The following is a 24,569-nucleotide window of genomic DNA, read 5'->3' as shown; positions in this document are numbered from 1 at the left end:
CACCAAGAAGGTATTCATAAGCTAAATTTCTATTAATAAGGAAATCATTTGTAAACATGTGTTTTCAACATAAAAGTCCAAGTTCATTGAAGTTTATTATGAATCTTGATAACTTCATTATCATGAAGTTTTACTGTGGAAAAAATTCTATAACATCTTGTTTTCCCTTTATAATGTAAACTTAAATGGAATAGTCTGCCTGAAAAGCATCACTAAAGCACCCACATTTACTAAGAATACAGTCTAAACTGGACACAGCAGCTTAAGCAGACAGAAAAATCAGTGTTCATACAAGTGAAACACCAGATATTCTGAGTTTTTTCCACACAGGTTTACAGGGAAATTTTGTTCAATGGAACCAATTTTTACAAAGAGCATAACAAACAGCCTTACACTTATTCACTAAAATTTTTCTTCTGAAACAGGTTACAGTTTTGTGCATTTCGAGTGCCACCTGTCTTAAAGTTCTTCTTATGACCAGAAGCACAAAGCTACTTTGAAATTCATTCCAAAAAGAGCAGGAAGTTAATGGGTTCTTGAATAAGATATTCATAGACCAACACAACTCATCCATTACTCTCGGTATGTCAGCTGAGCACAACACAGTACCAATAGAGGCACCTTAAACAGCTACTAATGAACTGACCTATATTTAGAAGTAGTAAAATTAAATTAGTGGAATGATCTGCACAGGCTGATTAGCCTATCCACTGCACTGTGCTCTGTAAGCACTCCCCTCATTATAGTAGCTGGAATTTCTTTTCACTCTTCTGATTTACTATGTGGGGGTTGTTTTTGTTTATTTTGCTTTTTTAAGGCTTAAAAGCTTCTCTACATCTCCTGCCACTGAAAAATCTATTTAAGCAAGTCAGTCTTTAGTAAGTATTCTTTTAAACCATTTTCCTCTACATCATTAAAATATACACACGCACATAGATATCTATTATATACACACACACTGCACATATTCATGTCCACAGAGGAACTTTAAACAAGCCTTTAGACATCTACCTAAACACTGGGGCCTATGATTTTTATTTAAGAATGTTGTTTGCAGTAAGACTAATAATTTTACCTTGATTAGTTTGGCAAACTTCTTGCTAACATTTGGCACCATATAATACTTTTCTTTATAGTTATCATTCTAGGAAGCAGCTATATCCAAGAAGATTCTTAATTGTCATCCTGCTCCATTTCTAAAAGGAATGGAATTTCTAAATGGAATCACAGCTGAATATAAACGCTTCCCCCAGTCTACAGTGCTTGCAGAATATGTCCAAATAAATTAAACTTAGGAGTTATCTATAATACAAACACCTGACTTCCAATAATTTTATAGCTTTTATTTTAACTAGCTCCATACATCTTAAATAAAAACAGCAAACCAGTTCTTAAATCATTCATCTGTTTATAGCAGTGATCTTTCTGCATGAAAGACAATACTATTTATTCCAACAGAGATTCCACCAGAAAGTAGCAGTAAGCAAAGTCAGCTTCATGAATGCTTACAAAATGATGTTTCAGTATCTAAACAGGAAGAAAGTTAATAGGATTCAGAATGATCTCAGATTCCTTTTCTAATCAAGAAATAAAAAGGCTTAATGCACTTTATACTGGTCTATTTTCACTCACATTACAAATACAATTCCTCCTATGGCTTTCAACAAACCTACCAAACACAGCAAGATCAGCATCCAACTTTACAAGAGAAAGCATCACTTTGATAAGACAACAAAACAGTTTTCTCCTCAGTGTCCAAGACAGGCTATATTTTCTCTGCGCTTTATTATTAATTTCCCAAAGATATCTGGGGCCCATCAACCTCCTACAAACCATTAAAGCAGGTCCTCCATTCCAAAAGAAACAGGAAAAGCAGTAGGAGACAGTACTAGTGATATTCTCTCCATGATAAAGCTGTTCTTTTCATTCCTCCTATAGCATGTCCAGACAGTCTAAAGCTGTCAGGGAGTTAGAGTCCATGAGTTAAAACATAAGAGTTAATGTGAAAATTAAAAATAAATGTTGATATCATGAGCTAAAATTCAGATCAAAGAGAACTCAAAAGTATCAGCAAAGTTGTCTGTATATTATCAAGATTCCTCCATGCAGATTCTCAGCTGGGGATCTGCCGCCTACATTGCATCCTGTGTACCAAGCAGATACATACAATGATTCTATCTTTCCCCAAAATACTATCTTCCTATGGTCATATAGAAAAATATGGCAGTAATTCTCCCAATATATGCAAAAACTTGTGCCAAACCAAACACCTTACTGCATAAATGCCAATCAAAACAGGACTGGTGCTACCAGGCATCCAGGTTACAGTAATACAAGTAAAACAAAACAACAAATTCTTGCTCTAACAGGAATACAAAAAAAGGGAGAGGGGGTAAAAAGGAGGGCTGAACAATTCAGACCTTTTAATCTGAAAGTGGACAAGTCTGAAAAATATTGGCATTGGGTAATAGTATTGGAGAACCTATTCTGTATGTACTAACTGCCAGAGTGCAACACTTCCCAGGTCTGCAAATAGTCATTTTTGAGTCATGAAAAAAAAAATTTTTTTAGACAAATTACAAACCAAGAGTGGAATAAAATACTTCAAAAGACAGTTTATATTTTGCCAGTTCAGTAATCAATTCCAGACTGAATCCTCTCACCCTTCCTCATTTCTCTTTAATGCCAGATGCCCTTTAACATGCATTTTTACAAGATTTTTGGGACAGATCGTCAACAGGACATTATTTCAGTTTTCCTATTTTGGGCATGCTTTTACATTCAGAAAAATTCTAGCTGCTTATCTTGTATACATTCCTCAAATCATCAGTTAGGAAGTGATGTGCCTGAACATTTGTTTTCTTAAGATGACACCCATTTCTAATGGCATATATACTAAAAAGACCGTATTTTGAATATTTGTGCTTTAAAACAAAATAACTCCAAAATAAAATTACTCATTGTTACTCTCAACTGTGAGAGACAACTGCAGGAGTATTTTCAAAGCTGCCAAAAATAATTATTTTTGATAAAAGCTGATGGATCCAAATATAAAGGGTGACAAATACTTTGAGTTGTGCGGTGGTTCTAAAAAAAACAAAAAAACAAAAACACCCACTAATTTTAACAAGAACAAAAGAATTATCAGTTTAAAGGCTAGCAAATACATTTACAAGTTATAATCGCTTCATCCCCTTTCATATTTTGGAGTTCTGAAACAAACAATAGAAAACTACAACAAAACTCTTAAAGGGATTTAAATGATTTTTTTAAAAAACTTTGGTTTAATTTAAAATTTAACACCAGAAGCATCCAGGGGAAGTTGATGCAAATTCAGCCCTTCGTTCAACATACAACCTCACCATGCAGATTGTCAGGCAAACCCCATGAAGCTACTGAGAACACTGGAAAGAACTGAAAGAACTCATAACCCTGTACATTGAATTTGCTTATTGGGTATTGTGCAAGGATGAGGAAAGACCTTTGTAAGGAAAAGAACTGTAGTTATTATTAAGCTACAGTATATCCTACTGAGTGGAATACTAAAGAAATCAGCAGGAAGATACAGTACAGAGATCACCGTCGTATCCTTTAAGTACGACAAGGATGCCAGATATTGCCAGTGTGCATCACATGTGATGTCAAATGTTGCGAAATTACTCAGTCAAAACAAGCATTATTTGGCACTGTATTAGCCCTCCACAGACTGCAGTACAAAATTCTGAATGCACAAGTGGCAGCAAATATTTCCTTTATCTTTCCTAGATATTGGTTTGGCATGACATCCTTTTTTGTAGAATCTGACTCTGTCCTTAATATTATATATAGTATTTATTGTGAAGTTATGCAAAACATGCTAATGTTCTGACAAATATATTCATATATTTCTCACTTAATTCCCTACCTTGTTATGAAGTCCACCAGAAAAATATGTAAACATGACTGATGCTAAATCTGCTTTGTTTAGAAAAATGTTTCCCAGAGGTTTTAGATCAACATTAAAATGAAACACAAAAACACAAACCAAGAATATCAAAAAAATCAGTCATAAAGAGAGCTGCATCCCCCAGTCAGGGGTTCTCAGAGACATGCTCTGCCCAATCACTTCAGTAAATTCTTTCCCCATGTTGAGCATATTAGGGTGAAGTGAACCATGCACTACCTCAGGTCTCTCTCCAAAGCAAAATTTGGGAACAAAAAGATCTGAGGAAGACTCTGTAAGACTCCAAAAGAAAATGAAAAGTGGAGCCTGCATATGTATATCTTCAAGGATTCCTGTTACGAGTAAGTTTCATTTCTATCCTTAAGGGAACGTATGTACACACTGTGACATTCAAGAAATAACCTCCCCCACTGTCAAAATTATTTGAGGTGATATTAGTGTCCTCCATCTAAACAGAAACTGCTGGACTCCTTTGCCAAATACAACACCATTTCTGCATACCTCTGCAATGATTATGCCTTATGAAAATGTGCATATACCTCCAGTAGGCTCTTCTTCAAATGCAAATAATGCACACACTCTTTGGTATTGTCACTGATGTAGCTTAACTTTATTTGAGCCCCTTCTGATTACAGAGGATTTCATGGTCTTATGACAGGTTTTGATGCAATCTATTATCAAGTCCAATGGTCTCTACCCAAAGGTGGCTGTGCTTTTGAGATTCTCAGCTATCAACCCTGGGGAATAGCTGAAGGCTCTGATTTTGAGAATATGTAAAGCCCTCTTGATTTCAAGAGCATAAGGTAAGTTTTGGCACAGGAATAAGAGAATTGAGCAAAAAGACAGACATATATGAATCAAAGAGCCATCCAACATGCACTCTGTGGGGTACAGCAGGGTAGCACAAGTGGCACTGAGCCCAGGACTCTGCATCAGCAAGCCCAGCAAGCAGGTCACAAAACTGGAACTTCTCACCAACAGTCAAAAACAATCTTCATATCAACATAGTTTTGGTCATATGGTGCAAATCATATCATTAGCACCACTTCCTTTTTACCTTGAGCCATCAGAATCATAAGGAATCAGAGAAAAAGTATTCAAGTCTTCCTGACTGCAAAACCAGGGACACACCAAAAGGGATTCAAGGATACCAGCTAACCTAGGAACAAATAGTCCTATAGTTCTTTTTGGCAGTTCAGGCCGACTAGTCTATCTTGAGATCCTTTTCAGAGAATCACACCAGACTCCTCAATCATTATTCAATAAAGTAAAATGATCGAGCCCATCCCTCTGGAGCATTTAGGGTGCCTGATTGTCCGAATACAGTCCCGAGGTAGAACCACTATTATATAATAGAGATTCCAGCACGTCTCCTACGAACTCTAACGCCCAGCTGAACTGCTGCTACTCCCAGCAACCTCATGAAGCTTCTTGCTCCCCAAGAGAAGTACTTTTTCCTGGTAGTTTTGCTGGACCATCATTTAATTAAATTTTTTCTAAGCTACCGTGATATAAAAAACAAAATGGCTCAGAAACAGGAAGAAGTGAAGCCAGAAATCATTAATTTGAACTTTAATGTGCAAACTGAGGCACTCCGTTTTTTCTTAAGTCCAGGAATGGTCACCTCTTTGGCATTACATAAAATACCTGCGCTATGAAACCATTAGACTTTGAGATGCTGGAGAACCAGGAACATAAAGCATCAGCCATATTGCTTTGGTTCTACCTTGCTGCATTGAAAATAGACACCTTCACCAGTAAGGCAGTAAAAATGCCCTGCCAAGTATAAACAGGTTCAAGCCTCCTGTAAGTACAGAGAGGGACAGGACAACTCAGAAAGAGCTCCTGTAAGATTTTTGATCAATGTAACAGGCAATCATCAGTTCAACTTCCAAACATCTAGATACGGTTACCCACCTCACTCCTCACAAGAGGAGGAACAGAAAGATCAGAAAGGGAGAGTCCATGTCCGGTTATCTTGTAGTAGAATAATCCTAGGATAGGTACCAAATTGATGAAGAGAACCAAAATTAGCCATTTCTGATCATAAATACCTAAGAATCTATAATATTTTTAGTATGTAAAAAATATTTTTTAAGGAATTTGAACAATGGAGTGATCTGTCTTTACTGGACAGTAGAAAATCTGAGATAGTATCATTCTACCTTCATGAACTGAATGAGAAGGAATAGAGGTGTAAAGGAGAAGTTATTCAGTCTTAAATACTTGGGCATGCACTTATAGCAGAGATGCATATGGACAGGCATTCAAAGACAGAACTGCTTTTGAAGATCGAGAACTACCCTCAACATTTACCAAATAAGGACAGTAGATCTATGCTCTGTATTATTAAATTTTCAAACGATTTAATAACACAATCTGTTGCTAATGAAAAAGTGAATGTGTTGCCAATTTTGTCAAATCTATTAAGAGATGTTTGAAGAACACTCAGAGAGAAAGAGAAGTACAAGAATGGGGATTGCCTATAATATCCTTCCCAGTAAGGATCCTATTTATTCAAATTTCACTTGTATGATGCAAAGGATATAATTGTAATTATGACAGCATACAAAATTCAAGTGACTGGACTGCTTTTCATTACTGCTCTGTGGGTGACTAACATATGTCACTAATAACAGCAGCATGATTTTAATATGCTGTGCTATACAAAAGCATTTGAAAAGGTTTGAATGAGAGCTGTTGGTATCCATTTATTTGCAAAATTTTTATTTTAAAGAAGAGCTGAAGATAACAAAAATCAAGAGTTCTGACCTTCCTGTTATCTTAAGTGCATTGATGGACACTTTGTCTAGCACATGTGGTGTACAAGTGGTGAAAGATTAAGGGCAAGACATCAGAGAGGATAGGAAAAAAAATTGCTGAGCATCAAGAAAGTCCATGTGCTTTGGCGATACAACAGATACCATCAAGTAACTAAGTGGCCAAATTTTAGTCTGATTCAGCAATTGGGTCATCTAAAAAGCAGTTTCAAATTCTACTCAGTAATGCACATTTAAGAGGTCTGAATTCTCTACAGATACATTGTTTCACTTAAGACAGAGTGAGACAAAAACAAGAGTTTCAATTTTAAGCACAGGCCTCTTAAATGTCACTTTTATTAAAATGGGCTTTGGTGTTTTGTTTTGTTTTTTTATTTATGAAATTATCTGACTCAAGGAATAAAAATAAATACTTTGCTGGCTCTTCTACGACTGTAACACTTTATAATTAGGGCTGTAACTCTCAATTTTAATCTCCTCTATTTACCATGTGTGTATATATGTGTGTATATAAACACACAAAAATACAGCAGCTAATATTAGTGTTTTTATTTACCAGATTTCTTTCAGCAAGCATTAGCACTCATTACTACACACAAGTCACCAAAAAAAAATTTAAAAAAAAAATCAAGGGCAGCTGATGAAGGACTGGTGACATGACCCCCTTTGAGAGGCTTACTGAATGGCTTCTGGAAGGTCCTCATTTAAGAGCAGGCTGTCATATATCAGTTTAAATATCTCAGCTGCATGGATTTCTGCATATCGCAAAATATGAAACATCATGTTATAAAGAATATCAGAAGAGTCGGTACCAATAGCTTGGAATAATAGCTCCTTTTTTTTCTATATAGTATCACTTCAGAAAAGATACAACCTTTCATTGAAAGGTTAGGAGCTGATCTCTCTTGTTTTTTGTAAGTGGAACAAAGTTGTATTCTGCAGAAGTTAGACATTTCTTAGAGAAAATTACCTGATGAAAGGCTAACAGAATATATAAAAAAATATTTACAAAGCAATTCTGTGACTCACAAATACTCACTTGTCTTGATTTAAGCACCAAACCTATTCATATTTTGCATTACCCTGAACTATATTTGGCCATAAGGAATACTTCTAGAGGTAAAAATAATGTGCAATACATTCAGTCTCTTTAGCAGAGAGGTCAGTTTTTGTCTCTTCAGGAGTGATACTGAAAATGTGCCAGGCTGCATTAGTTTGCAAATAAGATTCAGGATATCAAAAATATTTTATGCTTCGACAGATGAGCTTAATTCAGGACGTAAGAGCGAATATAAGCTGGACCAAACTGTCTACAGAAATGCTCTGAAAGGTTGCATAAAAGACATACAGCAATGAACAGAAAGATAAACATGATATGCTACCTGAAGATGTGACAGCTTTAAATTCAGCAGCAAATAAACTAATTGCTGCTCTTTCAGTTGAATTTGTACTCAGAAAATAAAAATCTAAAAAATAAATTCTTCATAATTTCTGATGTTTTAAGCTTACCCATGTTCATAAAGTATATTGAAATGTTTAGAAGGCAAGTCTGATATGAAAGCAGAGCTTTTAGAAGTATCACTACAAATTAATATTCACAGTTTTAGTCTTTGATTAAAAAATCCAAGAAAGGATCACTTGGAAGGACTGAAATTAATCTTGTTGTTCATATTGCTCATATGAATGTTTAAAGAAAAAATTTTTCAAAGGAGTTTGAAAATACAGATGAACAATAAATTAGAAATATTTCTGAAAATTTCTGAATATAAAGATGAGCTTGAAAGGACCAGAATTCTACAATTATTTACCAGAATTATCAGTATCAGTGGCAGTATGAATCATTAACCAAACCGGATCTTCAGATGTAATCATATCAAAATAGTTCTCATGCAATTGTTTTCTAATCTTGTCAGAGAAAAAAAATAAAACTGAATAACTATCACTTAGTGTTTCAAATTTATAACTCAACTCAGTATGAAAATGCAAATAAAGTTGCTAGACTTTGGTAAAATAATCTCACAGTTGAAGGATGAAGTGACCAACTGTGATACTGCTTTCTTGCTTACCACCAGTGAGCACTTGCGGCTGTCGGTTGTTCACCGGGTTATCACTCCTCTGGCAAAACTGCAATATTAAACACAAGAGAGCATTCACTACATGCTCACGCAAAATACTTAAGGAGTATATACAACTTTCATTAAAAAAAGTCTCACTTTATAAAAACCTAGCCTTCGTGAGGTCAAAGAATGTCATTAAATCTACATTTGAAATGAACTTAAGTGTTCTATGAAGTTATCAGCATTTCCCAGTTCACTAAAAAGCACAGATGATTTGAATAAACATGTAAACAACTCCAACTTTTTTTAAAAGAATCATCAGCTATTGTTCAAAGTAGTATATAAGCCTGCCACCTGTCTCAGAGATACTACTGTAAATGCCACCAATTTAAATGTACTTACAGTTATGGTTAATAAGTTGTTTGCAGTCTTTTATCTAGCTTCCAACTCCAAAAATGTTAATTAGCTAATTGTCTACACCTTTTTCATCCTGGACCATGGCCCCAATTTACAAAGTATTTAAATGCACCTTGCATAAGTTTCCTACGGAAAATACACCTACTTTTAAGTACTTTCCCAAACTACAGTTAACCGTTATTACTTAGAACATCTTGACATTTCTCAGAAATCATTTTGCACTGATCAAGCAGTCCAGTTACAGGTTAAAGGGCTAGTTTCTGTAACATTCAGGCTATAAATCTATTTTCCTGATTAAATATTGCTACATGTAAGTTTGAAGAATCTTGCCCAGCATTCTTTGTTTTGAGCTCTTTGGCTACAACAGATTCTTTCCATTTCTAAAACACAGATGGGCAATACTTATTTTATTAAAAAATCATTTTCAGCCCAACATTCAATAACTATTACATTTTATGACTTTCTTTGAAGCCGGGACATGTAAAATAACTTATTTTTGAGAAAGCATTTGTTAAACCATGTTTTCCACCCCCCCTCCAAAAATGATCTATTACCAATCACTTTACATTACTGTTACACATTAAATAAATGCAAAGCAACAGAGTTTTTCAAATCAGACATCTTACTTAAAATATAATAGTACAAAAAACCTGTTTCCTTAATTTTATTACTTTTTCATTTAAATGCTTCTCAAACATCAGTGACTCAAATTCCCCACATGTTGTTTTGTATGTGATGTGTCAGAAAACCTGTCTTCTATATAATTCTAACATTTAAATATTTAAGTTCTATGGTTATGAGAATGATAGCCTGTTTACTAGTGGCTTTAAGCAAAGCTTTGAACCAGAAAATTGACAACAGCAATCAAGAGATCACCAACACTATTGAAGCATTTCTTTCCGAATCTAGCCTTATGAAAGTCAGTCCAGAAGACTGCTCTTTCTGTGAAAGAATGATAGTTATTTGTAGTTGTTTAGCAACACACACATTGTATCTCCATAGATACAAAGACATAACCAACTTCAGAATTTCAATATGTGTATATTTTTCCTACCTACTACATGAAAAATAATGCTGTAACTTCCACTTACATGTGGATCCCTAGCATGTACATTAAAAGGTCCTGTCTAGCTAAAGGGAAGTCTATGGTACAGATGTACTTTTCTATTTAAGTTTTGTTTGCACTGAAATAATCGTGTTAGACATTAAGCTTTATGACAGTGAGGTTTGTAATGTCAGATAAATATATTAATAACTATGTAGTACTCTGATACCACATTAAATGCAGTTGTAAGAGTGAGAGCGCATGCTTATTTTAGTTTCATGTCAAGGAAGTTGCATTAGTGACTTCTTTATGCCAACATAATACTTATGTAGTTGGCACTGGTAGAAGTAGAATCATATTTAGGTAGCTATGGTAGTTTAATTTCTATAATATACAATAACATTTTCAGAATAAGTTGCAACTTCAGAGAGAAAAAAAAAAATCTTATTTCTGATGAAATTCATGCGAGTCTCCACTGCATGTAATGATCTGAGCACATCACAGAGCTGTTTCTGGGTTTAATTTTGCACACTATATTCTGCTTTGTGCTGCCATGGCCAACCTGTTACTCATACATATTTTAATCTAAGATTAAAACTAGCTTAAGTTTGTTTATACTACACTGCAATCAAAGCAGTCCCTTCAGTGTAAACATACCCTTAGGATCCCAATTCCTAACTAACTGTATTGCTACCAACAGTAATCACTGTCTCTTATGGCTGCAATTACAGATTTGCCTACACTTTGCCTACAGAAGAGAAAACACAAATTCTTCATAAACACAGAAGAAAGTACAACAGATTTTTTTCCAGTATCTTGTATTTAACTTTTCTTACATCTTCCTCCATTTTGTTACACATTTGGCTGATTTTCAGAGGAGTTCAAGGGGAAACAACAGAAAATTAAACTCAATTATTTATTTTTTCTTTTAAGAACTGGAGCAAAGGAAAGTTATCAGTTTATATTATATATATAAATCTAGATTATCAGGTAATCCAGGCACAGCAAATTATGGTTTGTGAGCCACATGCAACATTCAAGAAGTTCAATGGACGTTCTTATAAAGGGGCTAAATCATGTGACTAGCATGTGGCTGCTCTGAGCCACTGAATAATCCAAATCTACAGTTTTGCCTCTTAGTTTATCCATCTGCAAAATAAATATAATACCCATCTCTCTCTCACAGGCTGATGGAAAAAATATCTGCAAAGCTCTTTGATATTCTTGAATAAACATAGGCATGTTCAAAGTTTCTTCATAATGTTACCCCTTAACACTATTGAAAACCGTCTGCTTTCATTTCTCTTATAAGACTTACTTCCTCTTTTTAAATATTCATAACACCACTTTCATTTCACTGAGTTCCTTAAGGACAGGGACCAGTAACTTGTCCTCTGTCTCCATCTCTGCATGATGCCTACCATTATGTGCGACTATCAAACACAGCATTTCTTTCATTCAGTAATTCACTGTTCCAGATTTGCATTTTCATGGTTGTTGAAATCATTTCTTGTATATTTTAGGGATCCATTGAGGATTTAAAGCAAAACCCTTATATTCTTTTTCTTCTTCCTGATGCTATCTCTCATGAACCTACAGTGTGATGGATCATGCTAGCTTATTCATTTTTCATCTAAATGATCTATTAAATATCATTAACATGCAAAACTAAGCAGCTAGTGACTACTTCCTCACAGTAAAATGTCTTTTCTCTCTTCTTGCTTTTTCCTTTAATCTATTTTTAATTTTCCTGCCATCAATTTCATAACCCTTAGAGACATCTAACCTAGAGCTCAATTTCATACTTTAGTTACTATGATTATAAGAAAATAACCTGTATCAATTTACTAAATACCACAATTCTTAATCATATCCATATCATGCTTTAGAAAAGTTATTTACAATTAATCACTAGGTTTTATTATTATTTTTTTTAAACTATTTTTCTGGCAGCCCAGCTGCTCAGTACTGCAAAAGAAAAAATATGTGCCTCCACTAAGAGGACTGTGCTAGTCCACACTGAAAAATATTGGCACTTGCAATGGTTTTATTTATCCTGAGATTACTTTCATTCTTAAAGCTCTGAAGAACTCAGTATTGAGTTTAAAGAACATTCACCTTTATATGTTTATTTTATACAGGTTTCCTAATGTTGCAGTGGGAAGTCTGCCCAACAGATCCATTTCATAATTCCCTCTTGTTGAATCATACATACAAGCAATTCCCATCTGCTGTTTTTTGGGTTGTGCTTTATATGATAAAAAGCATTTCACATAGGTTAGAAGAATCACCAAGGAAGAATAAAATATTGAATTATGTTAAGTTCAATATCCATTTTGAAGAACTGTAAGTAACAGCTAACAGCTAGGTTTACAAAAGACTTAACCGTAGCAAAATTTTTAAGTTTAGCATATGTAAAGTCAGGTTCTTAAATCTATATTTTTCCTTCTTTAGAGATAAATGTACTGTCTCTCAAATGTAAAACTTATGTGATAGTTTGAAATCATTCTGCTGGATGCTGTCTTCTCCACTTATTATGTGAAACTATTGGACAGAAAAATTGGGAACTGTTAATCCTTCATTTGATTGACTTAAAGGGGCAAAATTTCAAATAGGAGAAGTCTTTGCTAACTAAATATACAAAAGCAGTATATTAAAAATTTTGAATTTATACTATCACTCTATAATGTACTATGTTTCTACTGTAATTGTTTGAGAGAGATGCTGGCTGTGTATTACAAAACTGGAACTTTTCCCATTGACCTAAGGAAAATCAGTCTGCAGGCCCAATCTGCATAGCCTCAAGTAGTCTAAAATGAGAAAAGTTGCAAGACAAAGCTATATATAGGATAACTTAATGATCCTTTTAAAAACTTTTTTTTAAGTGGTGCTTAATCTCTCTGGAATTCATGAATTTTAATTCGTCCATACAACAGTCAAGTAAGACGTTTATCGTTATCAAATCTGTCACATCCATTTTAAAGATCAGACCATTGCAACACTGTAACAAACAGAATAACTGAGTAAGAAAATGTCTTCCAGATAGCATCTTCCTGGATGTTACATCCTGTAGAACATTATTTTTATTACATACATGTATATGTAATGTTTTTGTGTGAAAACAAGTACCTGTTCAATATGGTCCTAGAAGCAATAAAACATTAATAATTTGTTAATAATCCACACACAGGGAAACTTCTCCAGCAACATACTTTCAGATGACAAAGTTTTATAAAAGTAAATTATAAATACTCATAGTCATCTGTGGTATCTTTGACTGCAGTCATCACTAATACTAGTGCTAAAGGCACACAAGTAGTAAAACAAGACAAGGAGGATTTCTATGATCACCTATAAGAGAACATGTATCCAGTTATTTAAAACAAAAACATGCAATAGTGTTCCATTTCATAAAATCAGTAATAGCTATGAAAGTTCATGACATTTTCACACATCACACACATAAAACAATAGGAGCCTGAAAAACTGATATAAAGCAGAAAAGCATATGATGAGCCTCAAATAAGATTAAGAGAGGCAAACCAGAGAAACCCACAGAAAGAAAAATGATCGGAACCCCAAACTGAGGAGGGGAAAAGCATAGAAAATGAAAGAAAACTTGATTCCAATTTTGAGAAGTATAAGAATTTTTCTCACCATAGGATGGATAACATCAGTGACCTAATAAGAAATACTGATATGATATGACAAAAGCAGGACTCAAGGCAAAGTAAAATATAAAACCTAAGAAAATACAGAGCACGAGCTAAACAACAGCAAGTAAAAACCCAAGTAAATGAACCAGAAGTGCAAGACAAGCAAAACAAACACACACACACACAAAAAAAAGCAGCAGAGGCAGAAAATGAGTGAGATCCACATATAAAAAAGGAAATTGTAAAGTGCTTATAACTCATTAAATTACTGAGATAATTTTTATACTACTGAGATAGCTGCAAGCCTATTTATCTGGTGTGATTTTATATGAAAACAAATCCAAAAAGACACTTAGATATTTAACTCTAGATTTCAAGTGCTCCAAAAATTTTTGGAATAAGAATTTTAGAACAAACTATATTTAAGAAATGATCTAATCATGAACTGTAAAATAATGTTGTTGTTGTTTTTTTTTTAATTCCACCTCACATATTCTGGATATCCCTCAGAGATAACCAGCATTGGTTTAGTTTTCTAACTAAATTTAATAAATTAAAAAAGAGCTAAGCATTTACTTTGAGGTTTTTCATCCAAGCCTCAGACTGTCTCTACCACTTCAGAAATTCTCCAAATAAAGAACAGTTTCTTTTCTACATCACTTTTAGATTTCTCCCTCCTTTTCATGTCTTTTCAGTGTTATCTTGATATAAGTACTATCATATACCATGAAGACTCACCTTGTACTTTGTTATCTTTAAAATAACTTTGAATGCCTATATATTTTAATTACAAAGAATTATCCCTTTTGATTTCTTTAAGGCCTCTGCATTAACTGAGCTACAGATACAAAATGTAGGTAAGAATTTGTTCACAAAAGGAAAATATCAATCTGTTCCAGCTTTTATATGCACATCAGTATGGTATTTAAAATTGTTAAGTCACAAGGTAGCATCACAGTTATTTTGCAATTATCCCCTAACACATCAACAATATATATGACTGTAGCTATAAAAAACCTGCAATTCTAACTGATTTTTTTTTAAGTTTAAAAAAAAAAGGGGGGGGGGGGCAATATAAATCATTTCAATACTATTTTATCACTGGTACTAGACTTAAGCACATACAGGAAAGTATACACATGCTTGGAAAAAGGACAGATACTTGCACTCTATTTTAAGTATTTTAAGTTGATTACAGTAGTGTGGAAGGTAGGAGTTACAATAAAGGCTTCCTGCTTTTCCCAGCAGATGTCACCGCAAGGCAGGTGCACAGAAAAATCACACATACCTTTAAATTTAATATAATATAATAAATTTTCTAACTGAGAGCGCAATGCAACACAATGTAATTTTAGCTTAGCTACTATAAAAGAAATAAATTCTAATGGGGGGTGGGGAGGAATGAGACCTGAAAATAAAACTTCTTTCCACTTTCTATTATAATGTACATTCTACTATCATATTGTTCTACTACACATTATCCTCACTACCACGATTTTATCATATTTTTCAAATAAATTTTTCCTTTCAAGCCTCTATAACTAAGACAAAAATGGGGAAAAAAAAACAAAAAAACAAAAACTCAGTAAGTTATTCACAAATCTTTCCACAATGCCTATGAGGGACAAAACAACAAATAATAAAATAGTTGATCTCAAATTTGTTCTTTTTCCAATTCTTGGGGGGGGGGGGAAGGGGGTCTGTTTGGATGTCCAAAACCATCAGCCAATCTATTGCTATGAAAAGGAAATAAGACACACACTCTAGATTTATTCTTAGGCTCTCCTGGGGGGTCACCAACACGCATCTGAGGGTAACACTCTGCATTCTATGTATTCTTGGTTCAAAAAACTTGAACGATTTCTCTGGTTCTGAGTTGCTAAATCATCATGATATTCTTTGTCAAGCATTTTCTCATGAACGACTTTCCTTTGTCCAACTCCATAGGCCTTAACAATATTTTTTATTTCATATCTGTTGCAAAAGGCTGCTGAGATGGGTTTTATCCACACAGACCCCAACTGATGGCATACATGGACGCTAAGTTACCTTGGGAGGTGGGGAAAGAAACAGCTAAGTGCAAGAAGACAAAGAGAACAAGGAAAGGCAAAAAAAACCCTCTCCTGCAGCCAGCTGGAAAGAGAAGAGATAAGGGCTCCCAGACAAGCATCCTCCCCTGGCATGTTTTCCAGTGTAGCTGGTGACAGAGTGACGATGATGATTTTCACCATGTTTTTCCCCGGTGGTATATGCTCTTCATCAGAGCCCACTCAAGCTCCCTAGTGATTGTTCTTGTTTATTATGCAGTTAGCGCTGATTGAAGTGTGTTTTGGTAAGGTGTAAGGGTTGCACACTGCCCCATTGCAAAGCTTCATCCAAGTATATTCTTGAATAACACTGGAAATTTAAATGACTTATCTACTATGTTATCCCATCTCAACATGAAAGTTAAAAGAAAACTGTAAAGGTCCACAAGCTTTTTGATTAAAGGCAGATAGGCACTGTCCCTGCAAAAACCCCTGGAGGAGCCATGTGACAAAAGATTTCCTTACAAGGATAAAGCAACATACACATACATATGTTTCATGAACTATGAAGATCATCTTTTCTTTTAGGAGAAATTAGTTGATGGAAGAGCAATTTATGCAAAGAGCTGCTGAAAGTCAGAATAAAGGCACTGTGCACTGTGACTTCTAAAACAGAGTACTCCTGTTTTGCAGACATTTGTTTCAGAAAGTCAACTACAGTTGGAATTCTAATATTGCTTTCTAATCTCTATAGTACATCCAATTTTATAGACAATGATGCTAACAAAGATCTGTTTTTAATTAGTCTTGGATAATGTAATGCATAATAAAAAGAAGAGGCAGAAGTCTAAATTACACTCTGAATTATGTTTAATTTTATTTAGTGGAAGTGTATTTTTCAGGCAATCATTAAGAAATATAGGTGAATCTGAAGCTGGGAGACTAGGTATCCACTCTATACCAAATCTGGGATGTTGTAGGAAGAGACTTATTTTCTCTTTAGGTACTCTTGTAATTGGATTGTACCAGTTAGCTTCTTACTCTCCCTCTATAAAACATCATTCTTTAAGAATATATAGATACATAGATATTTTAATACAAGCAGCTCATCTCTTTAGAAGCAAGTACCAGAAAGGCATTTTTCACTTAAATCTCCTCCCTGTTAGTTTTCAACTCTTTCAAGAATACTTTTCCTTTTGTAAATACAAAGGCAATATCATTCCAGACCAAATATTATAAACCAGCAAAGGGAAGACAATGTATTTATAGGAGTTTGAGTGTAAAATCTTGACTACTAGGACTTTCATATCCTAGAAGGGCTCTAGACAGACTTTAAAATCTCAAAGTCTAGCAACAGAGCTTTTAGCACAATGGCTAGTTTGAAAAAATGCATTTTTTTAAATATAAAAAATAATTTGATCAGCAGACATTAATTTGAGAAATAAATGCAAGCAGTCATTTTTAAATGCACATCCACAGTAGCACTTCACAAGCTTCATGTAAATGTTTTGAATGGTTATGTTCTATGCAACATAGGCATTGCTCCTAGATTGGCTGTCAGGGCTCTGCCCAACTCCCACTAAAGTCAATGCAATTTTTCATATAAATTCTGTGAGAGATAACTGATCCCCTCCTGAGCAGCTGCTTGAACTGTAACAAGTTGTCTATATGCAATGGAACAAATGGAGCCTACACTGCTACAAATTTGAACCTTATGTGTCAACCTCTTGCTGGCCGTGGTAAAGGAAGTGTACGTAGCTCTGAACCAGCCGCTGATTATAAGCTAACCAACCATTAAACAGAATAGATGAGAGCAGAGTTCTGCTTGCTTTTCCGTTAGTGGGAGGCGCTAATCACATTTCTCCTATACTCAGCCCCTGATTTTAATTAAACTTGTAGGAAGCCACTATTGCTGAATCATCCTGCTTTGGAGTTCACTGGAGTGAATTTAAAACGTGGAGGGAGTACAGCAGACTAACAATTTGATCCCATAGGCCTTGTTTTCTTAAGTGAAAATAAAAATCATAAGAACAGTACAACCTCTAACAATTTTAAGAGATTAACAGACAAAATAAAGCCAAAAACATGAAGAAACAAAGCATTATGTCCATAATACACATACAGCATGTCATAAGGAAAAATGTTCCTATTGAGATCTTTCATTTCAGAAAAGATTCAAAAAAAATAGAAACAGAATCTTTGATTTTATGAAAGTGTTTGTTCAATAACCAGATCTATTTTTATCATAGATTTAAAAAATAAATAAAATAAAATAAAAATCAGTCTTCAGGTCTGTGCAATCAATGAGAACAGTCCATTTTCAGTCTTTTGGATTACTGGATAGTATTATCACTTGTCTCTTAAGTCTAACTCCCTAGGCATGATCTACATAAAATAACAAGCTTTAAGAATATTTTCTAGACATATTTTCACTAAAAGTGACTATTAACAGTATTCTCAGCTTCATACTAGTCTTGCTTTACTGGATTACCACTCTGAACTCTTAACTGTGGTACAGGCAAAAACTAAATTTAATCCATAAGTTGCTTGTCTAGAAAGTTCTGATTTTGTAGAATTCCTTAGGAAAATAGTAAAATTCCCTTTAAGATTAATTTAGACACTGTATTGTTTCATTCCTCCAAGGTACTCTGAAACACCAATTGGCCCAAAAGTTTCCTGAAGAACATGTTCTCTTCAAGCGAACAGAGCTGGATGGCAATGTAAGAGGCTTGTATTAACACAGCAACAACTTTACTAATTCTAGTATTAATGCTATACCTTATGCAAGAAAGAACTAAGTTTTAATCAATTGCAGTCTTAAAGGAATATGTTCGTAGTCTGCTAACATCAAATCCAGCAAGGACATATGAAGTCAAATTCAGATCTGCTCTGACTGAATGCAGCTCCAACTTCAATAGGTGAATTATTTCACTATGTCTAATGTTGCCTCAGATACTGTAATTTAGCATAATGATAACAAGCAGCTGTTTTCCATTAGCAAAATTCTATTTGGCAAATGGCTTTATTATTTTCTAATTATGTACTTTAATCTTCAACAAATTTTAACCACCATTTTCAATCAAAATTAAAACTATTCTTGACAGGATCCCCCTTTGAGAGAGATGCTGGAAATACAACATTTCCTTCAGGCTACTGATATTCAAGATGCTTCTCAAGTTGCAAAAGCAATTTGGATGATGTAATAAACTACCCCTAAACTCGTGCGTTTCAACCTATCAAGCTAACCACATAAGAGCCAAAGTCCCACTTTTTGCTATTTTTTCTTTGAAGTGACTTGCAACCAAAAGGCAACAGGTACATATTATTCCCCCTGCCAATGACTGTTACACAATACCTATCCACATAAAGCGAGCTTGGAAAAAGAGTATTTTTGTGCTACTGCCTTTCCACTTAAATGGGATTATTAATTGAACAAATGTGAAACAGAGGTCTAAACACTTGAAGGAACAGGCATTTCCTTTGCAAATACTTTCAGCCTCTCCCTTTTTTTAGTTCTGCTAAATGTATGCCTACTTGAATACATAATTAGGCCAAAATTTTAAAATAATGAATAACCTGTCTGAATCAAATCATCTTTTGCATGTGTTTAGATAGCTAACTCCCTGAAGCAATCTGAATTTCCAGGTAAGATCTCATGACAGACTTTCTCAGTAGTATACTGCTTAGTTACTTCAAATGAAAAGCTAGATAAACTAACATCAAAGTATAATTACGACACCTGCATCACAGCACTAAGTTGATCTCATTTTACAGAGGATGAATTCATAATTCTTTCATCAGGAAAAATTATCAAAGAAGCAGAGAATAAGTCTTTCTCAGAAAGAAAGATTAGGAAGAGATCCTGGCAACAATTACTTCTCAAAATAGACAGCTACAATATTTGCAAAAGAACACAAAAATAGCAGGTTTATATCCTTGGCAAGCATCCGAGAGACAATGTCATTTCAAGATAATTGCATTCTTGCTTACCTACAGTCATCAACATCTCTAAATACAGGTAGTTGCTGGTCCTTTTAGAAGGAACCATACAAGTATGCTGCTATCCTTCATTTTTAAAAGAGTAAATACTAAAAGCCAATCTTTTATGTTTAAAGAGGTCTAACAACTAGTTTCTTATCACATTTTAGCTCAAAAAAAAAAACACACAAAAACACCTTGTGGTAGAGATAGGAAAAGATTGTAAAATCCACATAAAAAGCACGTGCATAGAAATACACAGACCTCATCAGCTAACCTCTGTACAGAATAGTTGTTTACTTTCTTAATCAATTTGGTCTCAATCATTTTGACACCTCTTTGCCATATTACAAGAAAGTAAATAATTATACCATTGTAGGTTAAGCATATAGATGCTAGAATTCATTTTTAAGAACTTTTAAAAAAAATGGACACCAGTATATCTGGACTTTTCCTAACAGGGTTATAGCTGTCCTGTGCCATAATCAAACATGGCATCTGAAAGTTGATTTCACAAATGTAGACAGTGCTATGTGATTCAAAAAATAACAGATTAGATATGTTCCAAGATTCTTCTGAAGCTTATTGAGAAATGCGATCACAACTTTGAAATTCGGAAGCAGAAACCAGGCTTTCATTATTGTTATAAGAGAGACCCCATCAACCTATCAAGCTATCTTGGTTGATGTCAAAATGGATTTTTCTTCATGTAACTTGATGAGGTCAAGATGGAGTGCCTCACAAGGTTTCCCTTTTCTGCCCTCAGAGAACTTAGAGAATTCTATTAACATTCCTGTGCCTTCAGACTACAAAATACACAGGACTCTGTATTCAATAGCAAGAAGAAAACAATTGATAAAAATGCTCTTGCTATGTATAGCATCCATCCCATGTAATGACAGCCTTAGGGGGTCCATAGAAAAAGTAATACAAAATCATAAAATTAAAGACTTGTATTATAACACACACATAAATAAGAAACCAATTAAGATTTGACAGGCAAACTCCCAAATGCTACACTTAACATTAATTTCCTATACTAAAAGAACTTTTTTTTTTTAATCTGAAAAAATGAATATCTACTATATGGCATCATATTTATGTGGTTCAGTATCACAGCAGAAGATTTGTATGCCTCATTCACCTTTGTTATCTGAGCTAACAGAAAACTGATAATGGAGATACTGCAAATGAACACCCATTTTACCAGCATATTCCAGCGACTTGCAGACACTGATGACACTGTTCATGACATGGTTTTCACTGACACTGCAGACACTGTTCTCCTCTAGGTTTATTCTCTGCAACCTGTTTCTACCTTACTTCCATTTTTTGGCAGTCTTCCCTCTCCTAATCCCAAACTGCTGATCAGCTCAGGCTCATCTTTCTTTCTGGGGCTTCACTCCTCAACAAATCCAAATCTCCCTGACTTGTAAGCCAGCCCCAGTCTTACCTCTGGACTCACTGTACAAGTACAGTTTTCCCCACCACTTTCCACATCCTACTCCTCTTGTATCTAGTCTAGTTTTCCTCCTTTGTGTATCCCACCCTACAAACTCACGTGGTGTTCTCTGATTTTAATCAGACTCCCTCACCTGATATGCCAGATGCAACAGTCTCAGTCATTAGGTCTACTCACTGTACACCTCCAACTGTCAGTCATCAACAACCTTAACATTCCTACCTCACCAGCTGGCTACAGCCTCCCCACCTACTTCATCAGCTGCAGTTCCATCCATCCCTCGACTTTCAGGCTTCTCTATGAAAGAAGGCTTCCATTCTCTGCAGATGTGATAGACCACTCTAAGCCTGCCCCACAGCTCCCATTTCTTTTCTCCTTGCATAGCCAGGCACAGCTGCTCTCCTCCAAGCCTGTCTCCTATTCTGTTCAATATATTACTAACCCTTCTACACTTTCTTCTTGTATCTGAATCAGATGGCTTCCTCCTTACTTCTCTCTGGGAGAAAAAAGAGTGTAAACATTGACATTACGTGACATCCCAGTTCCTGTTCTCAACAGCAAGCTACACTTCAACCAAAGTAGGTGGAAGTAACTACAGCAACTTCACATCTGTAGCCTGGATAACACCTAAGTGATTGACAAGCATTTACCTAGCCCTCCCAGCTGTCATTCATAAACTTCAACAGAAGAAAATTGCTGTAGGTTTTGGAATTTTTACTTCTCTTGCTGCTGCCAGTTCTCCCCGCAAATACAGATCTATCCTTTTTTCAACCCAATACTGATACCAAGCTTCTACTAAACAACCAAACTCATAATATTTGAATTTTGACAAACATAATGGTGTTTGAAAAATTCTGTTGTCATATCCCCCAAGATTATGAAGGGAGAAAAACAGATTACAGCAAGCAATGGATGCTTTCATCAAAAGGGCAGAACATTCAAGACAAATGTAGTACAAAGCCTGAGAAATCAAACATGACTGATTTTCATTGCTCAAGAGACCAACAATTTAAATCAATTTTTAAAGTGCAGCATAGAAACATGACTTATCTTACCTACTTTATCATTTTGTTGCAGTTCCCTCTTCTAACAATGCATAATAACATAACTTTTCATAAAACAATGTTTTATGAAAAATTAGCCATTCAAAGAGATTATACAACAGTTTGAACATGCTGTTTTATGTCCCCAGAGTAGTAAGTTAAACAGTAGGAAAGTTGTAAACCAGGATTTTCAAATTTCAGTTTAATAACTTGTTTTGTAGATAATATCCCAGTCCCTATTCAGGTCCTTGAAGTATGTACAAAGGATTTTTAAAACATGGGGGGAAAAAGTTTGTAAGTATTGAGAATGTTGGCTTATTTTTTCAATAGGAGGAATTCTGGTAGGTAAGACAATGATGTTCTGACTTCATAAGATAATTTCACAGAGTATTCAAATCCCAGATTTGAACATCAAGATCTGAAGCTAGATTTTTTCAAATGATCTCATTTTGGATCAAATCAAAACGACAAAGAGAATATCATGAGTTTTGAGTTTAGTTTGATATCTTAGACTTGAAACCATCTTTGGCATTTGGACAGTGATGGATCTATACATCTCAAATAGTAACTACTTCGGAAATATCACATTAATGAACCCCATTTCATATAGCTCAATAGCTGAACTGTCCGATTGATCATTTCAGCATCTGCCAATATTAATGTTTTAGAACCATTATAGCAAGTAGAGTTCTGTGATGGAACAGCAGTAACGCCCATGTGAAACACTAAGGAAATAACCAGCACAGATTACACCAATTTCAATAACAAAAGCAAATGACAAAGATTCAAATCATTGTTATTTGGCATCTGACTTTAAAGAAGCAATGAAAAAGCAAACACCTCTCATCAAGGAAAACTTCAGCATATACCCCTCAGCCTGCACAGCTGGATGCACACGCTAAAAGCACCAACACACGCTTAAAGAGGGAAGCAGTCTGAGTGACACTAACCACCACTTTCCATTTATGTTCAGTTCACTGAACCTCACATTACAGCCAAATACCTGGACATATCACTTACTCATTCAAGCTGTCATTCACATCAAATTGCAAGCAAACAAAAAACCCATGACACACAAAGCTAAACACAACACACACACACACACACACACACACACACACACACCCTTTCAGAGTCAGGCCCAGCAGAAGCTGTCACTAAATCATCCACTGAAATCTCTTGCTCTGACCTTCTCTTTCATTGCTGTTCATTACAGCACTTTGATGACATTATGTACTTAACTGACAGCCTCTAGAAATCAGTATGTTTTAAAAGCCTGTTTCATTCTCCAAAATACTTTGCACTGTAGTATTTCCTGAACGAGCTACAGATCTCCTCCAACATTGTTGAAGTCAGTCCCGCTTCCCCTACCAGTCATAACAGTCTCCCATTGATAAGCTCAGTATCAACAGCTGGGGTGGAAAGTATAAAAGGTGACTCATTCCACAGCATTAAGAGTTATATTGATCTATACGACATCAGTAAGTGAAAATAACACAGCAGAAATGCAAAAATGCAGACAGAAAAGTACACATTTATAAAAGCCTAGAATAATTAATCTAGTTTTAAGGGATGATGACAAGGAAAGAAATGTTGATATTTGGGCATGTCTGTGTTCCAAGATCTTTGTTTTAGGAAAGAGGAATGCTGAAGGCATAGGACTCCTCCCAAAAACTGAGAGAAAGACTTCTTATACCACTCAAAGATAAATGCTCCTACCAGCAATTGGATTACTGACTCTCCAAAGGCAGTTTTAGAAACTTCTCTTACATCTATCACTGTAAGGACAGAAAAATCACAGGTTTTTGCTCAAACACCACCCAGTTTTCCCTTCAAACTGTCTTTCCTGCTTTATACTGCCCTTGTGGAACTTCTTCCAAGATTCCTGACCTTTCTTTGCTGTCTTGTTCCCTTTCTGCTTTGACTGCCATTTGTTCCCCTTGAGTAACACAGATGACTTCTATTAACACTGTAGCATATTTGATGTCTGAAAGACAATTTGTATAGCAGAAAAAATAAATACATTGTACTCAGTTCAGAATACAATAGTTTAACAGAATTCAAGATTTACCACTGCATGTGGTATATCTGTATCAAATTACTGGTATTAAGTTGAAGTCAGTTTTTTCTGCATAATCAGCATTTCTTAGGTAGAGCCAAG

The 24,569-nt window shown here is 35.0% G+C and overlaps 1 protein-coding gene across 1 annotated transcript in view; it reads right to left on the bottom strand.

Annotated features, from left to right (window-relative positions):
- The window catches only part of ATP8B4 (ATPase phospholipid transporting 8B4 (putative)), a 71,359-nt gene extending 47,020 nt beyond the window's left edge, over positions 1–24,339 (bottom strand). Inside the window, 3 exon segments of the mRNA XM_067305793.1 lie at positions 8,786–8,847; positions 21,619–21,861; positions 24,247–24,339. Coding sequence (XP_067161894.1) covers positions 8,786–8,847; positions 21,619–21,861; positions 24,247–24,339 — 398 coding nt within the window.
- Positions 24,340–24,569: the final 230 nt, after the last annotated feature.

This window comes from Apteryx mantelli, chromosome 15, assembly GCF_036417845.1.
Source record: "Apteryx mantelli isolate bAptMan1 chromosome 15, bAptMan1.hap1, whole genome shotgun sequence".
NCBI lineage: Eukaryota > Metazoa > Chordata > Aves > Apterygiformes > Apterygidae > Apteryx > Apteryx mantelli.
This window is presented reverse-complemented; position numbering and strand designations above follow the sequence as displayed.